At 41.9% G+C, this 13,224-nt stretch overlaps 1 protein-coding gene across 1 annotated transcript in view; it reads right to left on the bottom strand.

The window, feature by feature from the left end:
• DSCAM (DS cell adhesion molecule) overlaps positions 1-11,188 on the bottom strand; it is a 337,795-nt gene extending 326,607 nt beyond the window's left edge. Inside the window, exon 1 of the mRNA XM_081199124.1 lies at positions 10,979-11,188. Within this exon, the coding sequence (XP_081055250.1) occupies positions 10,979-11,021 (43 nt within the window). The 5' untranslated portion in view covers positions 11,022-11,188. The remainder of the gene's footprint in view (positions 1-10,978) is intronic.
• Positions 11,189-13,224: the final 2,036 nt, after the last annotated feature.

Genomic DNA, 13,224 nt, shown 5'->3' with positions numbered 1-13,224 from the left:
TGCCAAACCTCAATGCCAGCACTTTGGCTATAATTAGATACTACTCACATTTAGCATTTCCTGATCATCAGGGATAAGACGGTCAGTAGGGATAATGTCCATTTAAATTAGCTAAGAATGTCATGCAATAATCCAACTGAAGTTTCAAAATAAACATTACATTTGAAATAAAAAGCAGGCAACATATCAAAACATATGCACTCTTACTCACAAGTATCACTGAACTGTGGAGATCTGTTCCTGAGGAAAAACCCACAGCACTTGGCTGAAAGCTAAACTAGCTTTATAGTTTGTTTATTGTATACCATTTATAGGCAGCCATGAACCAAATTCTCTGAGAATTAAAACAAATAACACTTCCAACAAAATACAACCTATACATCACCATTGAAAAATGCAAGGTTTGGCATTAAACTCTGAACAAATGGCATTTTGAACACATAATTCCCACAAATAATTTCACCTTTGGATGTGTACAGCAGCAAGAGAACAGTCACATTGATTTAAAAACCAACAAGCCACTGCCATAAAAAAGAAAAGAAACGAAGTATACTCTATACTGTACTTTCTAGAGATTTGTAAAAGTTGCCAGCATTATCTGGAACAAGTGGGAAGAATTTTGGCAGCCAAAATTACTATCCAGCATTAAAAGAAAAACAGGGTTCTGGGGGAATCATATGGTGTGGCCCAAAAAGGCAATGCCTTCAAGTATATGCTGCCTGGTTTTGCTTGTATTTTTCCATTCTTGAAGAAAGGATTTCCTTTTAAAAATACTAAACAAATATGCATGTGACATTTTATATTAGTGATATATTTCTATAGCTATACAACCGGGAGGCATGGGGAGGCGGCATGCATAAAGGCTGTGGGGAAATATCTAAAAAATATTATCTGAGTCCTTTTCCTGCAAGGTCGAACAGGATGCCTACACATACAAAAATGTACTCTATTTGCTCGCAAGTACATAGATGGTCTTGCAGTCTGATGTTATGCATCTTTACGTTATGCATCTTTACTCAGAGGTAAACTCTGACTTAATTCCATGTAAACAGGTACAGTTTTACAACTTAAAGCTGTGATCCTAAACAAGCTCATTAGAGAGCAAGTCTTACTGAACTTGAGACTTACTTCAAAGTAAGCAGGCTGAGGATTGTGCAATCAGAGAAGAGTCTTCCTTGACAAGATCCAGCATTCACTTCTCAATTCCCTGGTGGGCGTTTTGACAAATGAGAGCTGTCACTTGTGTGGAAAACCCTTTGAAACAATACACAAAGTGCCATATTTGTTTTCCCAGTACCAATGAAGTCATTAAGTGAATAACCTCCCTACACCCACACCATAACTCAACTTGCATTACTCAGGAGTAAAGATGGACAAATCTGCCAATTTGGGTTCTCCAGTCTTAAATTCAGTTCTGTAGCAATTTGCATTTTTTTTTATTTAAAAAATCAGCATTTTAGTGTAAACTTCTCATATTACAGACATTTGTATATGCAGTTTTGACTAATACACACATTTCCACGAGCAATGTCCCCTAATATAATGCATTTGTACATTATTTTCACTAATATATGCATTTTTATGCATACTTTTTATGTGCTTTTTTGTACACATTACTTGGTTGGAGAACTGCACTGCAAAATTGTGAGCAGTATGGATTTCAAAGAATGGCTGTGTTTCAATGCACACATTGTTTTGAAAAGTGTGTATTAGCTAGGTTAGCCTTTAAATGTGAACTGAATTGAATTTCTCCCCATCCCTATTCAGGAGACAAATGGCTGAATATTGTTTATTTATTTTGATCTACTTTATACGTTTATATGTTGCCCTTCAACCAAACAGCTTTGAGAGTGGTTCACAAAATCAAAACAATTAAAATTAGTAAAGTATAACATGCAAACAAAATAATGAAGACAATCAATTAAATCTGTAGATTATTATTAAAAAGCTAGAACGTTAGCAGTGGCAAAGTTTTTATCGGTGGTTGCAAGAACAAATGAGCCCTATATTCCAAACAAAGTGCTTGATTAACCTGGAGGTAGGCTGTATGAACTCTGTATTGATTTGTAATGTTTTGTTGGGTCTCTGGACCGTAATAAAGATAGTTGTTGTTGTATTATTTTTTTAAAAAAACTTGTCTTCAAGACAAACAATTTGAATTTTGTTTTTTCCCCAAATCTTGACACTTAAAATCTTTTTTTAAACACACACACAAGATTAAAAGCTATATTAAATTATTGGATTAAAATCTGTTATATATTGATTATGAACAGCACTGAAAACAGTTTGCACTGTTTCTTCCAGCTCAGCATGAATTTTTTTCAGAAAATGGCAACTACAGTAATGAAGCATATATCTTTAGTATAGTCACAGAGTACACAGACCTTCCACAAACTGGGTTAATTTTTCAACAAATTTGTAGTCAGGTGTGCAAGACAAGATTTATCCCCAGTTTCCATCCTTGATCAATCACCAACTCAGCACTAACAAATACCAAAAAAGTGCACTGAACTCACAGTAATTTCAGACTGTAATGAAGCTACAACAGAATAAGCTGCTAACAAATAATATTGTTCCTATTTTACATAGCATTCACATTTTCCAGGAAGAGAGATTTGCTATTGTATTAAAATTTACTCCCACAATGGCTTCAGTAGCCCATTTCCAAGATCATGGCAATATTCTGTTAATTTTAAAATATTTGCTTGATGGACCATCAATAAGAAACCATACCGCATGAAAACTGTAGACATGCAAGCAACAGCCTACACCCCAAAGCTGTGTAGTAAATAATATTACAGTTCGACAGAACTTAGAATTTGGACACTGGCGCCAGACAGGAGCATCTTCCCTGTGCAATAAGTAGCCTTGAAAAGATCACATGCAGTGAAGGTAATTCTGTTGCTGCTTCTACTGTCAACATCATTAGATTAACAACCATGTGCTCAGTCTTCATTTTAGAATGATGCAGTACATGGTTCAGATGCCTGGAGTGGTATTTCATCAACCTAGCCTGATGCCCATTTGTTTTCATCTGGCTTTGTTTCTGAAATCTTAAAACAATGCATTGTGGGTATCACTAGCATTCAGCCCCAAAATATTCTGCTGCTAATCCGATTCCTAATTTAATCTCTTCTTCTCAAATTATAGACAAGCCCTAGGACAGCAGGCATTTAGTATGGAGGTGACTCTCCTCAAAGCCAGCGTATTTAAAAAGGACTTTCTATAAATAGGACTGCTGGCTCAGTCTTCCTCACTGCCTTCTGAGTAAAAATAGCTTAAATAGAGAGACAGGCAAGACTCATTAATCTTTTTGGCCACGATCCAAAGAGCCAAAAGCATAAGGGGGGGGGGGACACACTAGTGCAATTCGGTGCCTGAATGCATACACAGTATTTACACAAGTTATGTGCACAATTAGCTTGCATGAAACTGTGCTCAGTTACAAAACACACTCTTTAGCTAGAATTTAATTTACTCCCACATATGCTACTCAGAAAAAGACAGTGACGATTTCAAAAGCTGTAATGTGCCTCTGCATGCAGGATAGGATCTATAGACCCAAGTCTTTGGTCATTCTGTCTGAGCACAACCTCAAGCTGTCTTATTTCAAGCGACTCATGTGACATTAACCAGTTTGTCAGTTCAGACAACAGAAGTCGTCCCATTGGAGGAATGAAGCTGGGTGAGGGACAACATGTTAACCCAGGGTTTGCTATGGCTCATCTGTGACATGCTTAACTACATGTTATCAGGATATTCACACAGACTCTTAGGGTGTGTTTATCTCCTTTGGGTGCAATTCTACACTCCAGATACCCCAAGCTGGATAAACAGAGGAAATGGCAGAAACACAATTCCTATAGACCTCTTCAAACCTAGGTACGTTGGCACGGCACAGCTTTGTGGATATGCCAATCCAATTCCCTGCCAGCATGTCTGGTATTTATTTATTATGGGAATTTCTGCCCTGTCCTTCCAACAGCTTCCCAAGGCAATGTCTTGCCAGCATAAGTCTTTGTGACTCACTCCTAGGTGAGTGGAGTGAACTGTCAGGCCAAAAAGCCTAGTGGGCAGATAGTAACATAGGTTGTCAAAGGTCGGCTAAAAGTGGGAAGTGGGGGCATGCAAGGGCCACACAGAAACCTATCCAGCCCTTGCTTCCTGCCATCACTGCCACACCAGTGAGCACACAACACACTTACAAACTCTGGCAGTGCTAGTAACTCAGGGTCTGAATACTACCGGTACTTTGATTCCCAGCAGAAGACAGGGCTTTGGCCCACACTTCTTGCCTGCTTGCATTTCCCTTGCCAGAGTTGGTGCTCCTTTTTGTTCTTGCTTTTCCTCCTTTAGCACACCTTTTGACCATGATTCACATTATTAATCATTTAGTCTTAAAACACGGATGCAGACCTGAACAGATAACTAGCGTTACAGTGGTACCTCTGGTTACATACTTAATTTGTTCCAGAGGTCCGTTCTTAACCTGAAACTGTTCTTAACCTGAAGCACCACTTTAGCTAATGGGGCCTCCTGCTGGCGCCGTGCCGCCAGAACACGATTTCTGTTCTCATCCTGAAGCAAAGTTCTTAACCCGAGGTACTATTTCTGGATTAGCGGAGTCTGTAACCTGAAGCGTATGTAACCTGAAGCATATGTAACCCGAGGTAACACTGTATATAGAACCTTTCCCAAGTGCTTTACATACTTACGGGACTAATTCCTACAATATTTGTAACCCGTATCAGTATTATACGCAGTATGGCCATGACTGAGCTGAAAGATGGAAGTGGAAACTTCTAAGTAGCTCATGTTCTTAACACTACACTAATAAGAAATGATGGCCAATAATTTGATGTCCTTCCAAAATATTTAGCTTCAGTTTTTTAATTAACTTCCTTAATCTGAATCCTAAATGCATTAAGTATGTGAGAGTCAGTGTGGTGTAGTGGTTCAAGTCAGAGATAAGGACCTGGGAGACTAGGGTTCTAGTCCCACTTGGCCATGAAGCTCACTGGGTCACCTTGAGCCAATCACAGTCTCTCAGCCCAACCTACCTCACAGGGTTGTTGCAAGGATAAAGGTGTGTGGGGGGGCTATGTATGCCACCATGAGATCTTTAGAGTGAAGGTGGGATATAAATGAAATAAATAAATAAAATTTACATAGAAGTCAAATTTAATCCAATGGAACATGTTACACTTAAGACTGTGTACACATTACTGTGTACACATTCTGGCTCCAGTGTTCTTCCACTACAGGTGTCTGAAGCCATGCATACATGACAATAGCCACAATCCATATCTATCCAGTAGGTTCTTGAGAGATCCTGCTGCTTGATGTGTTTTCCCTCAAACTGGCTTACATCAGATTTGAGAACGTAAGCCACTTTCATTTCACAGTTAAACTGAGGTGTGTACATTTGAGACAGCCATCGTGCATGTGCAGATTAGGAGCGGAGTGCGGGGTTGAAAGCACAGAGAAACCAAACAAGTCACGTGCATCAAGTGAAGACATTCTGCCCCATCTCTGGTGTACAGCAAAATGCAAATCCAAACTTGAAACGGAGCAGAGGAAAAGCCCTTGTTGCAATTTAACACTAATGCACACAAACCCTTATAAAGGATACCAGTGCAAGAATCCTTGCCTTCATTCACTAACTTTGCAGGTGGGCAACCCAAATATTGTAAATACAGTGAGGGATTTGTAGTGGATTTTAGTCAAATACAATAAATGATTGATACCTAGAAATACAGGCAGGCTTCCTGTGGGCCATAACACAGAACACACAGAAGACTGTCAATGCCACTGAAACTGCTACACCAATAACCACCATGAAGGATGCAGCACTGCTTCGTATAACTCCGTTCCTTTATTAGAGAAACAGTGTGCTGTTATGACTGGCATGCCACAGACCAGTGTTCACATTCCCTAACTTGATGACTTATTATTTCAAGTCAGCCTTGCAGGGTAGTTGTGCGGATAAGACAAAAAGAGCCATGTGTAGCAACTAGACTAAGGAAAGGCAGGGTGTGTAAATGTAAAAAAATAAAATACTGGGTAGTTCAAGAAAAGAAACAAGGTTCCTATAACATACATTGCTTCCAGTTTAGATTTATATCCAGTGTAATGAATGTTTCACCATATTGCCCAAAATTAAACCACACTGCCAAAAACAATATATGTAATGTACCTTAAATAGAGTTGCATTGCTTGCCAGCCCCCTTTCCTTAATGCTGCTTTGCCAGTTGCTGTTTCAGGCTGGTTATTTATATAGCATTTCATGGGTTGAAATCTCTGGATTCCATCCTTATCCTCCTCTCTAACACAGATATCATTAGTGCAACGCCCTGCTTCCGAGAGCCTGAAGGACAAGCCATGAAGGCGCGCGGGGGGGGGGGGAATCTACGCTTCCCAAGCCTTCCCTCTCACCAGTTCCTCTGTCCTTCCCTTTGATTGGCCTTCACTGCGATTTAGAGCAATGCACATTTACATGTTTGACACAAAAGTCTTCTCTGTTGCCTTTCCCTTCCTCATTAAAAGCAGCATTCAAGCACCGACTGGGTGAAGGGAAGTGCAAAGAAAGCAGAACCATGCGCTCTATTAAGCGACACACCAAATGGCAAAGTAGAGATGGGATCTGAAAAGGTGATTGTGTATTCCCCTCCACGGAGGAGCTGCTCTCCATTCCGCCTGCTGCTCGGACGACGTGTTCCCAGTCTTGTGTGGTTTGCTGCCCACTAGTGTCCTACAGCACAGGCTCACAGGCAGCGTAATGGCACACTGCCTCATTATGTCTCTGGCGAAACCCATCAAAAAAGGTCTGGGGGCACATTAAAGTGCCTTGTGATTGGACCACCACTCAATACGCAGAAGAATAGTTTCTTTGAAATGCATCTGGCTTCCTAATTAATGGAAATGTCATGCCTGTCAGCTGTGGTCAGCTGCTGCTAGGAAGGAATGTGTTTTTATTATGGCAGGTCAGTGTGGATCAGAGGAACTGGTTTCCCCACACTGATAGCACTGACCACATAATCCTCTTACTATCTACGCCTTATGAAGCGGCTACTCGTATCAGTATCTGTATATGTGTGCCAATTATTTCAATGATATTTGGAGAAGCTTGGGTATCTCAAAATGCCCCTTTTCTATTTGCTACTGCATGCCTAGAAACAACCTTTGCCACAGAACAGCTCTCACTGCAGGGGAACTCTGAGCACGTACAAGGCTTGGGTGTGGTGCTCCCCTCGATATTCAACAGCCAGGGCTGCCTGCATGCAGCCTTTGCACAAAAAAGCTTGGCACAAATATCCAAGTGATGTCCACCAGTTGTTTGGGAAGAGGAGCAAGGGCTGGCTGAATTCAGGCTCCTCTCCCCACCCTCCTGTTTGTCCATCAAACAGCTGATCAGCAGAGATCTTAATATTTTTTTGAATAAGCTCCATTCAGTCCCTGCAGCTCCATGGATGCTCCTTTGGATTGTGTCACTGGTGCCCTCATTTAATTTATTGTGCCATCTTTTCCTCCTCTACTTTGGCTCCTCCCCCCTGATTGCAATATTCTAATATGGCAACATTTTTAAAAAACACAGCCAGTCAGTAAAAGATAGACAGGTGCAGATACAGATTCATGCATTATAGATACCTAGTGGTCTATTTTCTTTTAACGGAAATCTATTTTTAGCAGTACCTCTACTTTATTGGTTACATCCTAGTTTTTTCCATTGATTTTTTATTTTAAAAAACCAAGCATCAATGGACCTTAGTCACATACATGTGGCAAAAAAAAGGCAGCAAGTTAGATTAGCATGCATTGTACAGAGAAATATTAGCAGGTTTTACCAATCATAAAAAGCTCTAGGGTTTCTAAAATTAAATTTCCAAATTTAAAAAATGCAAGTACCTCAAGGTCAATTTTAAAATACGCATTTTTCATCCACAAAGGCCCAGCCTTAACTGCAACCCCCCCCCCACACACATTTTCTTCACTTAATAAATAGTCATTTCTAGAACACCTTGGCATAGCAGGCAAAAGTTGAAGTTGTAAAGGCTGCTTTGAAAAGGCTATAGATGCATGACTCTTATTAGCGTCATGGGGGTTGACACAACTGCTCTGAAAATGTGCATCCAAGATTAACAGCACATTTTGTCTGTGTTTTAAAAAAATCAAATTAAGAGCTGAACTCAAAATAATAAATGGGAAAGACTTCGCTCAAGAAGAACTATTCATTTCTCCATTGCAATGTAGCAATGTTAATTATGGAGCTTCCTTTTGAATGTACCCAATCCATCTACTATTTAATACAATGGACAGCAATTTTGGTATTGTAACATGGTAGGCCTAAGCCTACACACATATATTTTAGGGTCGCAAAATGCAGATTTGGGACCAGCAATTTTTTAAAAAATGTACAATTTTAGGTAAAATATAAATCATAACTAATACTGTCACTAGCCTTCCATGTCACACTTATTTTACTCTAGTGTGAACTGAAACATGGACACAAATTCTATAACCTTCAATGCCTGCAGCTGCTTTAAGGTTCATAGCATTATTGTTTCTGGGGAAGTTCTAAAAGAAGGAAATTATTAACAATGTGTTAAAAGTCAAATGAGTGACTTTTCATCACACAACCAGGAACACTGCCACAAAATAATCAATTCTGAGACAGGCCCATGCAAATTGCTTTAAAAAAATAAATTCTTATTTCAGTGACGTATATGATCATAGCAAGAATAAACTACCCAATTAATTTAAAACTTCAATCACAGTGAATAATCCAACATTTATTATCAGGGAAGTGTGAGGTCTCAATAATATTGCACTCTTTTTAGACACATTCCTAACAGCTCCCTCATAATACAAGTTTATTTCATGTACTGCTACATATTACCTTTAAAGACGCTTTATAGAAATATATGTATTCTGATTACTAGTTTATGTATTCATTCCTGCATATTCAGATGAAAAAAAGCCATGAATTTCAATCAATGTTTAAAGAAAATTAACTTAAATGTCTTAGACATTTCTACTACTTTAAGATACAGAATTGTGCATAAGGGGTGTAATTTGTATTTTATGCACAGTTCTTGTTCCACTTATTTATATTTGTATGTGCACACGTACTTTGGTATACTTATACTTTGGTACAATTCATGCACCTCATAAATTAAGGAATTTTAAAAGGTAAATCTCCAATCTGTTTTCTTCTTTAGTTGCAGAGCAAAATTATGATACAATCTCTAATAATTATACAGGTGTATGGATTGAAATGGACACTCATCCACTTTTACCCTCTAACCTTACCTCTACCATAACATTATTATTTTTTCTTTGTGGACTGCTATTACATTATCTACAAAAACATCTTTATTATGTGGCTATGGGTGCAATGCATTAAGACATTAACATATCTACCCCCCCAAAAAAAACTTGGTCATACAATGCAATTTAAATCCCATTGATGTGAGTTCTCTTACAATGCTATCGTAGGCTCACAGAATCTTGGTTAAAAATAGACTTCCATTGTTATTTCCTTTCTAAATGAGTATTCTGAAAGGTCTCCTCCTATAAAAGTCACTAAAGCTAAAACTATTTTATATTTCTAAACAAGGGGAGGAGAGAAATCTTAATGACAGAACTTGTTGCAATCACCATTAATGCTAAGACAATTTCCAGAGTTTTGTCCTAATCATTTTATATTGCAAAGGCTGCCAAAATGTCAAAATATTTAGGACCAGTCCAGTCATCTCATTACTCGTATTTTATGTTGCATTCCTTCATGGCTTAATTTCAAGTTCAGTCTGCCTGTCCACATTCTAAAGGATGCCTTGCCTGAGAGTGTATTTTTCCATCCATGCTATAGCTGAAAAGACCTGAAGGCACTCTCATCCAACATTCAGTCCTCAGCCTCTGCTTGCAGCTTCAATTATTTGTATCTTCCAGGAAAATCTCTCACTTTTCCCCTCTACAATTCTCTCCCTCATTCATTCTCACCAGCAACATTTTTCTCTTCTGTCTGCTTTGCCTATTTTGGAAATCGTGTGCTTAATCTTTCCATTTTAACTGTCAGCATATTAATGTGTTTTAAGAAGAGCTGTGCTCTCAGATTTGAAAAATGGGCATGCCATAGAACAGGAGCATCCAGCAGCAGCACTCTGCATGGCATTATTACCATTTCACCTCCTTCAAAGCCTTAACGTCACTTAAGGTTTTTGGTATTGACTGTGATTCCCCCCCCCCCCCCGTTAAAAGTAATGCGATAGTAGGATAAGGAAACCTGTGCATCCACAGAAGCACTTTGTCTAGGCTTTAAAAAAATGCATGACTTCTGATCAAATGCACAGGAGAAACATTATGAAGAAACAGCAGCTTTGCAGAAACATAAAGCTCATTCTTTTGCCTTTCCACTGTTACTTCACTTCTATAACTTTGAAATTGATTGAAAGACTCCCTAGCCTTTTTTTTAGGTGACGTAATGCTTATCAGTGCATATTTTTACATAAATGAGGGTGATGAGTGCACAGCAAACCCCATTCCCAACGTCTGATGAGGCAGCGGACGTTGAAATACTAGTTCAAAAGGTATAATGGAGCACAGTGATGCGGCTTCTCAAAATTAACAGAAAAGAAGAGAAAAGCTTTCCCCACACTGAGCCTTCCAGAAGCTTGCGGTGCATGCCCTTCATACGGATAAATGCCCTGTAGGGTACAATCCAGCATCCGTTAACACGGCCGAAAGGGCACAGTTTTCTTCGTTTCATCAACCATGGCTCGATACTGAAGGAGGCATATATATAGCGCGCAGGATCACTTGCCTAGGTGAGCTCCATGGCAGCCATTCGGGGCGATGTGCTGCCCGCCGCGCCCCACCTGCTGCAGGATGCTGGGGCGAGGCACCCCCGGCGGCTACGGCTGCAGCCCCCCAGCCCTGCCTTCCTCCGGGCTCCCCCCGCCGCCCTTCCCGCGCCGCTCACCATTCAGGACGCTCTGGAGCAAGACGGCGGCCAGCATCCACATGCCCCTGCTCCTCGCCAGCCTGGCCGCGACGGGCTCGCTCGCCTCTCTCTGGGCCGCCTCTCCCGCGGCCAGCGGGCCAAGCAGCAGCTCCGTCCAGCTCCGGGGGCCGCTCCCACGAGGAAGGAGGGCGAGGGCGGCCAAGAGGCGCCGCCGCCGCCGCTGCCCGCTGCTCTCCTTCAGCGCCTCGCCCCGCTGCTCCCACCGGCGGCCAGCTCAGGTGCGCCCGGCGCAGCCCCGCCACGCGCCCGCCGCCACCGCAGCTTCGCCCCAGCAGGTCCACAGGTGGAAGAAGGAGCACGACGCAGCCCGGCAGCAGCAGCAGCAGCGCAAGGACAGCAGCAGCCCACCCTGCCCGGTCATATCCGGCCCGGGCTCCGCAGGACGAAGGCAGGCAGGCAGGCTCCCGACGCGCGCCCCGCTTCAGCCACCGCTGCCACAGCCAGGCAGCGAGCAGGCAGGCAGGCGCATCTTCGCTCTCCTCCCGCTGCAATCGCACTGATCCCTCGCCTAACCTTGGCTGCCTCCGAGCGGAGCGCACGAAAGGGTTAAGCCTCTCGCCAGCCAGCCGGCCGCCTCCCTCCGCCGCAGCCCTGGCTGGGCTGCTCTTAAAGCGGCGGCCCCAGGGCAGCGGAGACGCAGCCAGGGAGGGAGAAGGTGCTAGAACCGTCGATGGCCGCTCTCGACTTTGCCCATGCCTCTCCCAACAGTACCTGCTTTCTTAAGCGCAACTAACGGATTGACAAGGGGGTGGCGGCTCCGCAAGCCCATACGACGTTTTTCACAAGGCAGATCGAGTTGTGTTTCTAACCCTTACATCTCAGTGAAAGAAAAGAAAAGCAATTTACTTCCAACTATGGGAGCTGCATAGGTTTTGGCCCTGGTCTCTATTAATAAGCAGGGGAGGGGGAATGAAGACTCCTGTTTTCTGATGCAAAGGGCAGGTTCACTCTGAATTTAGATTGAAACATTAGTTTTATATTTCTGCGTAGTTGTTTTTTTATCCTCCCAATGGCGTCTGCATGAATGAGATTCTACAAGGCTGCAAATAAAAAAAAAAATGAAGAAGGGAGAAAACCACACACGTGCCCAGAGTGACACACACGCACAAGTACAGACTCTCGCCTTCATTTTCAAGATGGCTACCATGACAACATCCAGACTGGCCTATTAAAGTGAAAACTGAAGGCAAGGGGATTTTACAGGCCTCTCCTCTGACCTCTACTGCGGTTCTTTGAAATATTAAAGGAAAACGTTGCACATAGGCTTCTGCAGTGCTTAGGTAGAGGCTGGAATGCCTCAACGAAAGTAGCAGCTCAGGACCGAGAATTAAAGAGTGGTTGAAGTCAGCATTTCAATCCAATCTTTGGGAACAAATGCTCAGGCCTTCATATCATATGCAGATCTTCAGACAATTAATCTGGCCAGCAGACAACCAAGACTAAAAACTGAGCCCCCTCTTTGCAACTTGTTTTGGGTTAATTTCAACTGACCAGAACAAAAGCACATTTTATACCGAGTACGCATTAACCAAAACCAACTAGTTTCTCCACTGTCAATTTGCTAAAGGTTTGAAAACTTCATACGTTTGCATGTGCTGACAGGCTAGCAGAAGTGTTAGCTTTTGTTTTTGGAAATCTAGCACCCTGCTCCTCTCCTTTATGAAGGAAAATGGCTGCTGTTTATTTATTTATTTTAAATATTTACAGACTGTGTGCACCTAAAAACACAGCAAGGCAGTATACAATGTAAAGACAACATTACCGTTTTAATAAGCATCAGGACATATCGGTTGGTAAAAAGAAATTCATGTTTCAAAGCCCTGTCTGAACAACTTTTCAGGCAGGGATGATTCCTGCCAAACCTACTGGCAGGGGGTTCCACAGGGCAGGGTCTGCCACACTATAGGCTAGGTCTCTAATAAAGGCCAACGGAACATTGGGGACATGGAGAACCACCAGAAGTGCCCCAGCAGCACCTCCGTGATTGAGATGGTGCATAAGAAATCAGACAGTCCTTAAGGTACTTTAGTCCCAAGTTGTGTAGGGCTTTGTGAATTGTACTACAGTCACCTAATGCCACAGTGACTCAGAGCATGCATAGAGTGTGTTTTCTCTTATATGGGAAGTAGCATGTTTAACTAAACCAGGGCTTACTGGGATAGTGCAAATGTTCACCCTCACTTTGCTCCTCTGCAGTCCTTTTA

Source organism: Podarcis bocagei (assembly GCF_964188305.1).
Source record: "Podarcis bocagei genome assembly, chromosome: 6".
Classification (NCBI taxonomy): Eukaryota; Metazoa; Chordata; class Lepidosauria; order Squamata; family Lacertidae; genus Podarcis; species Podarcis bocagei.
Note: the sequence above shows the minus strand (reverse complement) of the source record. Positions and strands in the feature narration are given on the sequence as shown.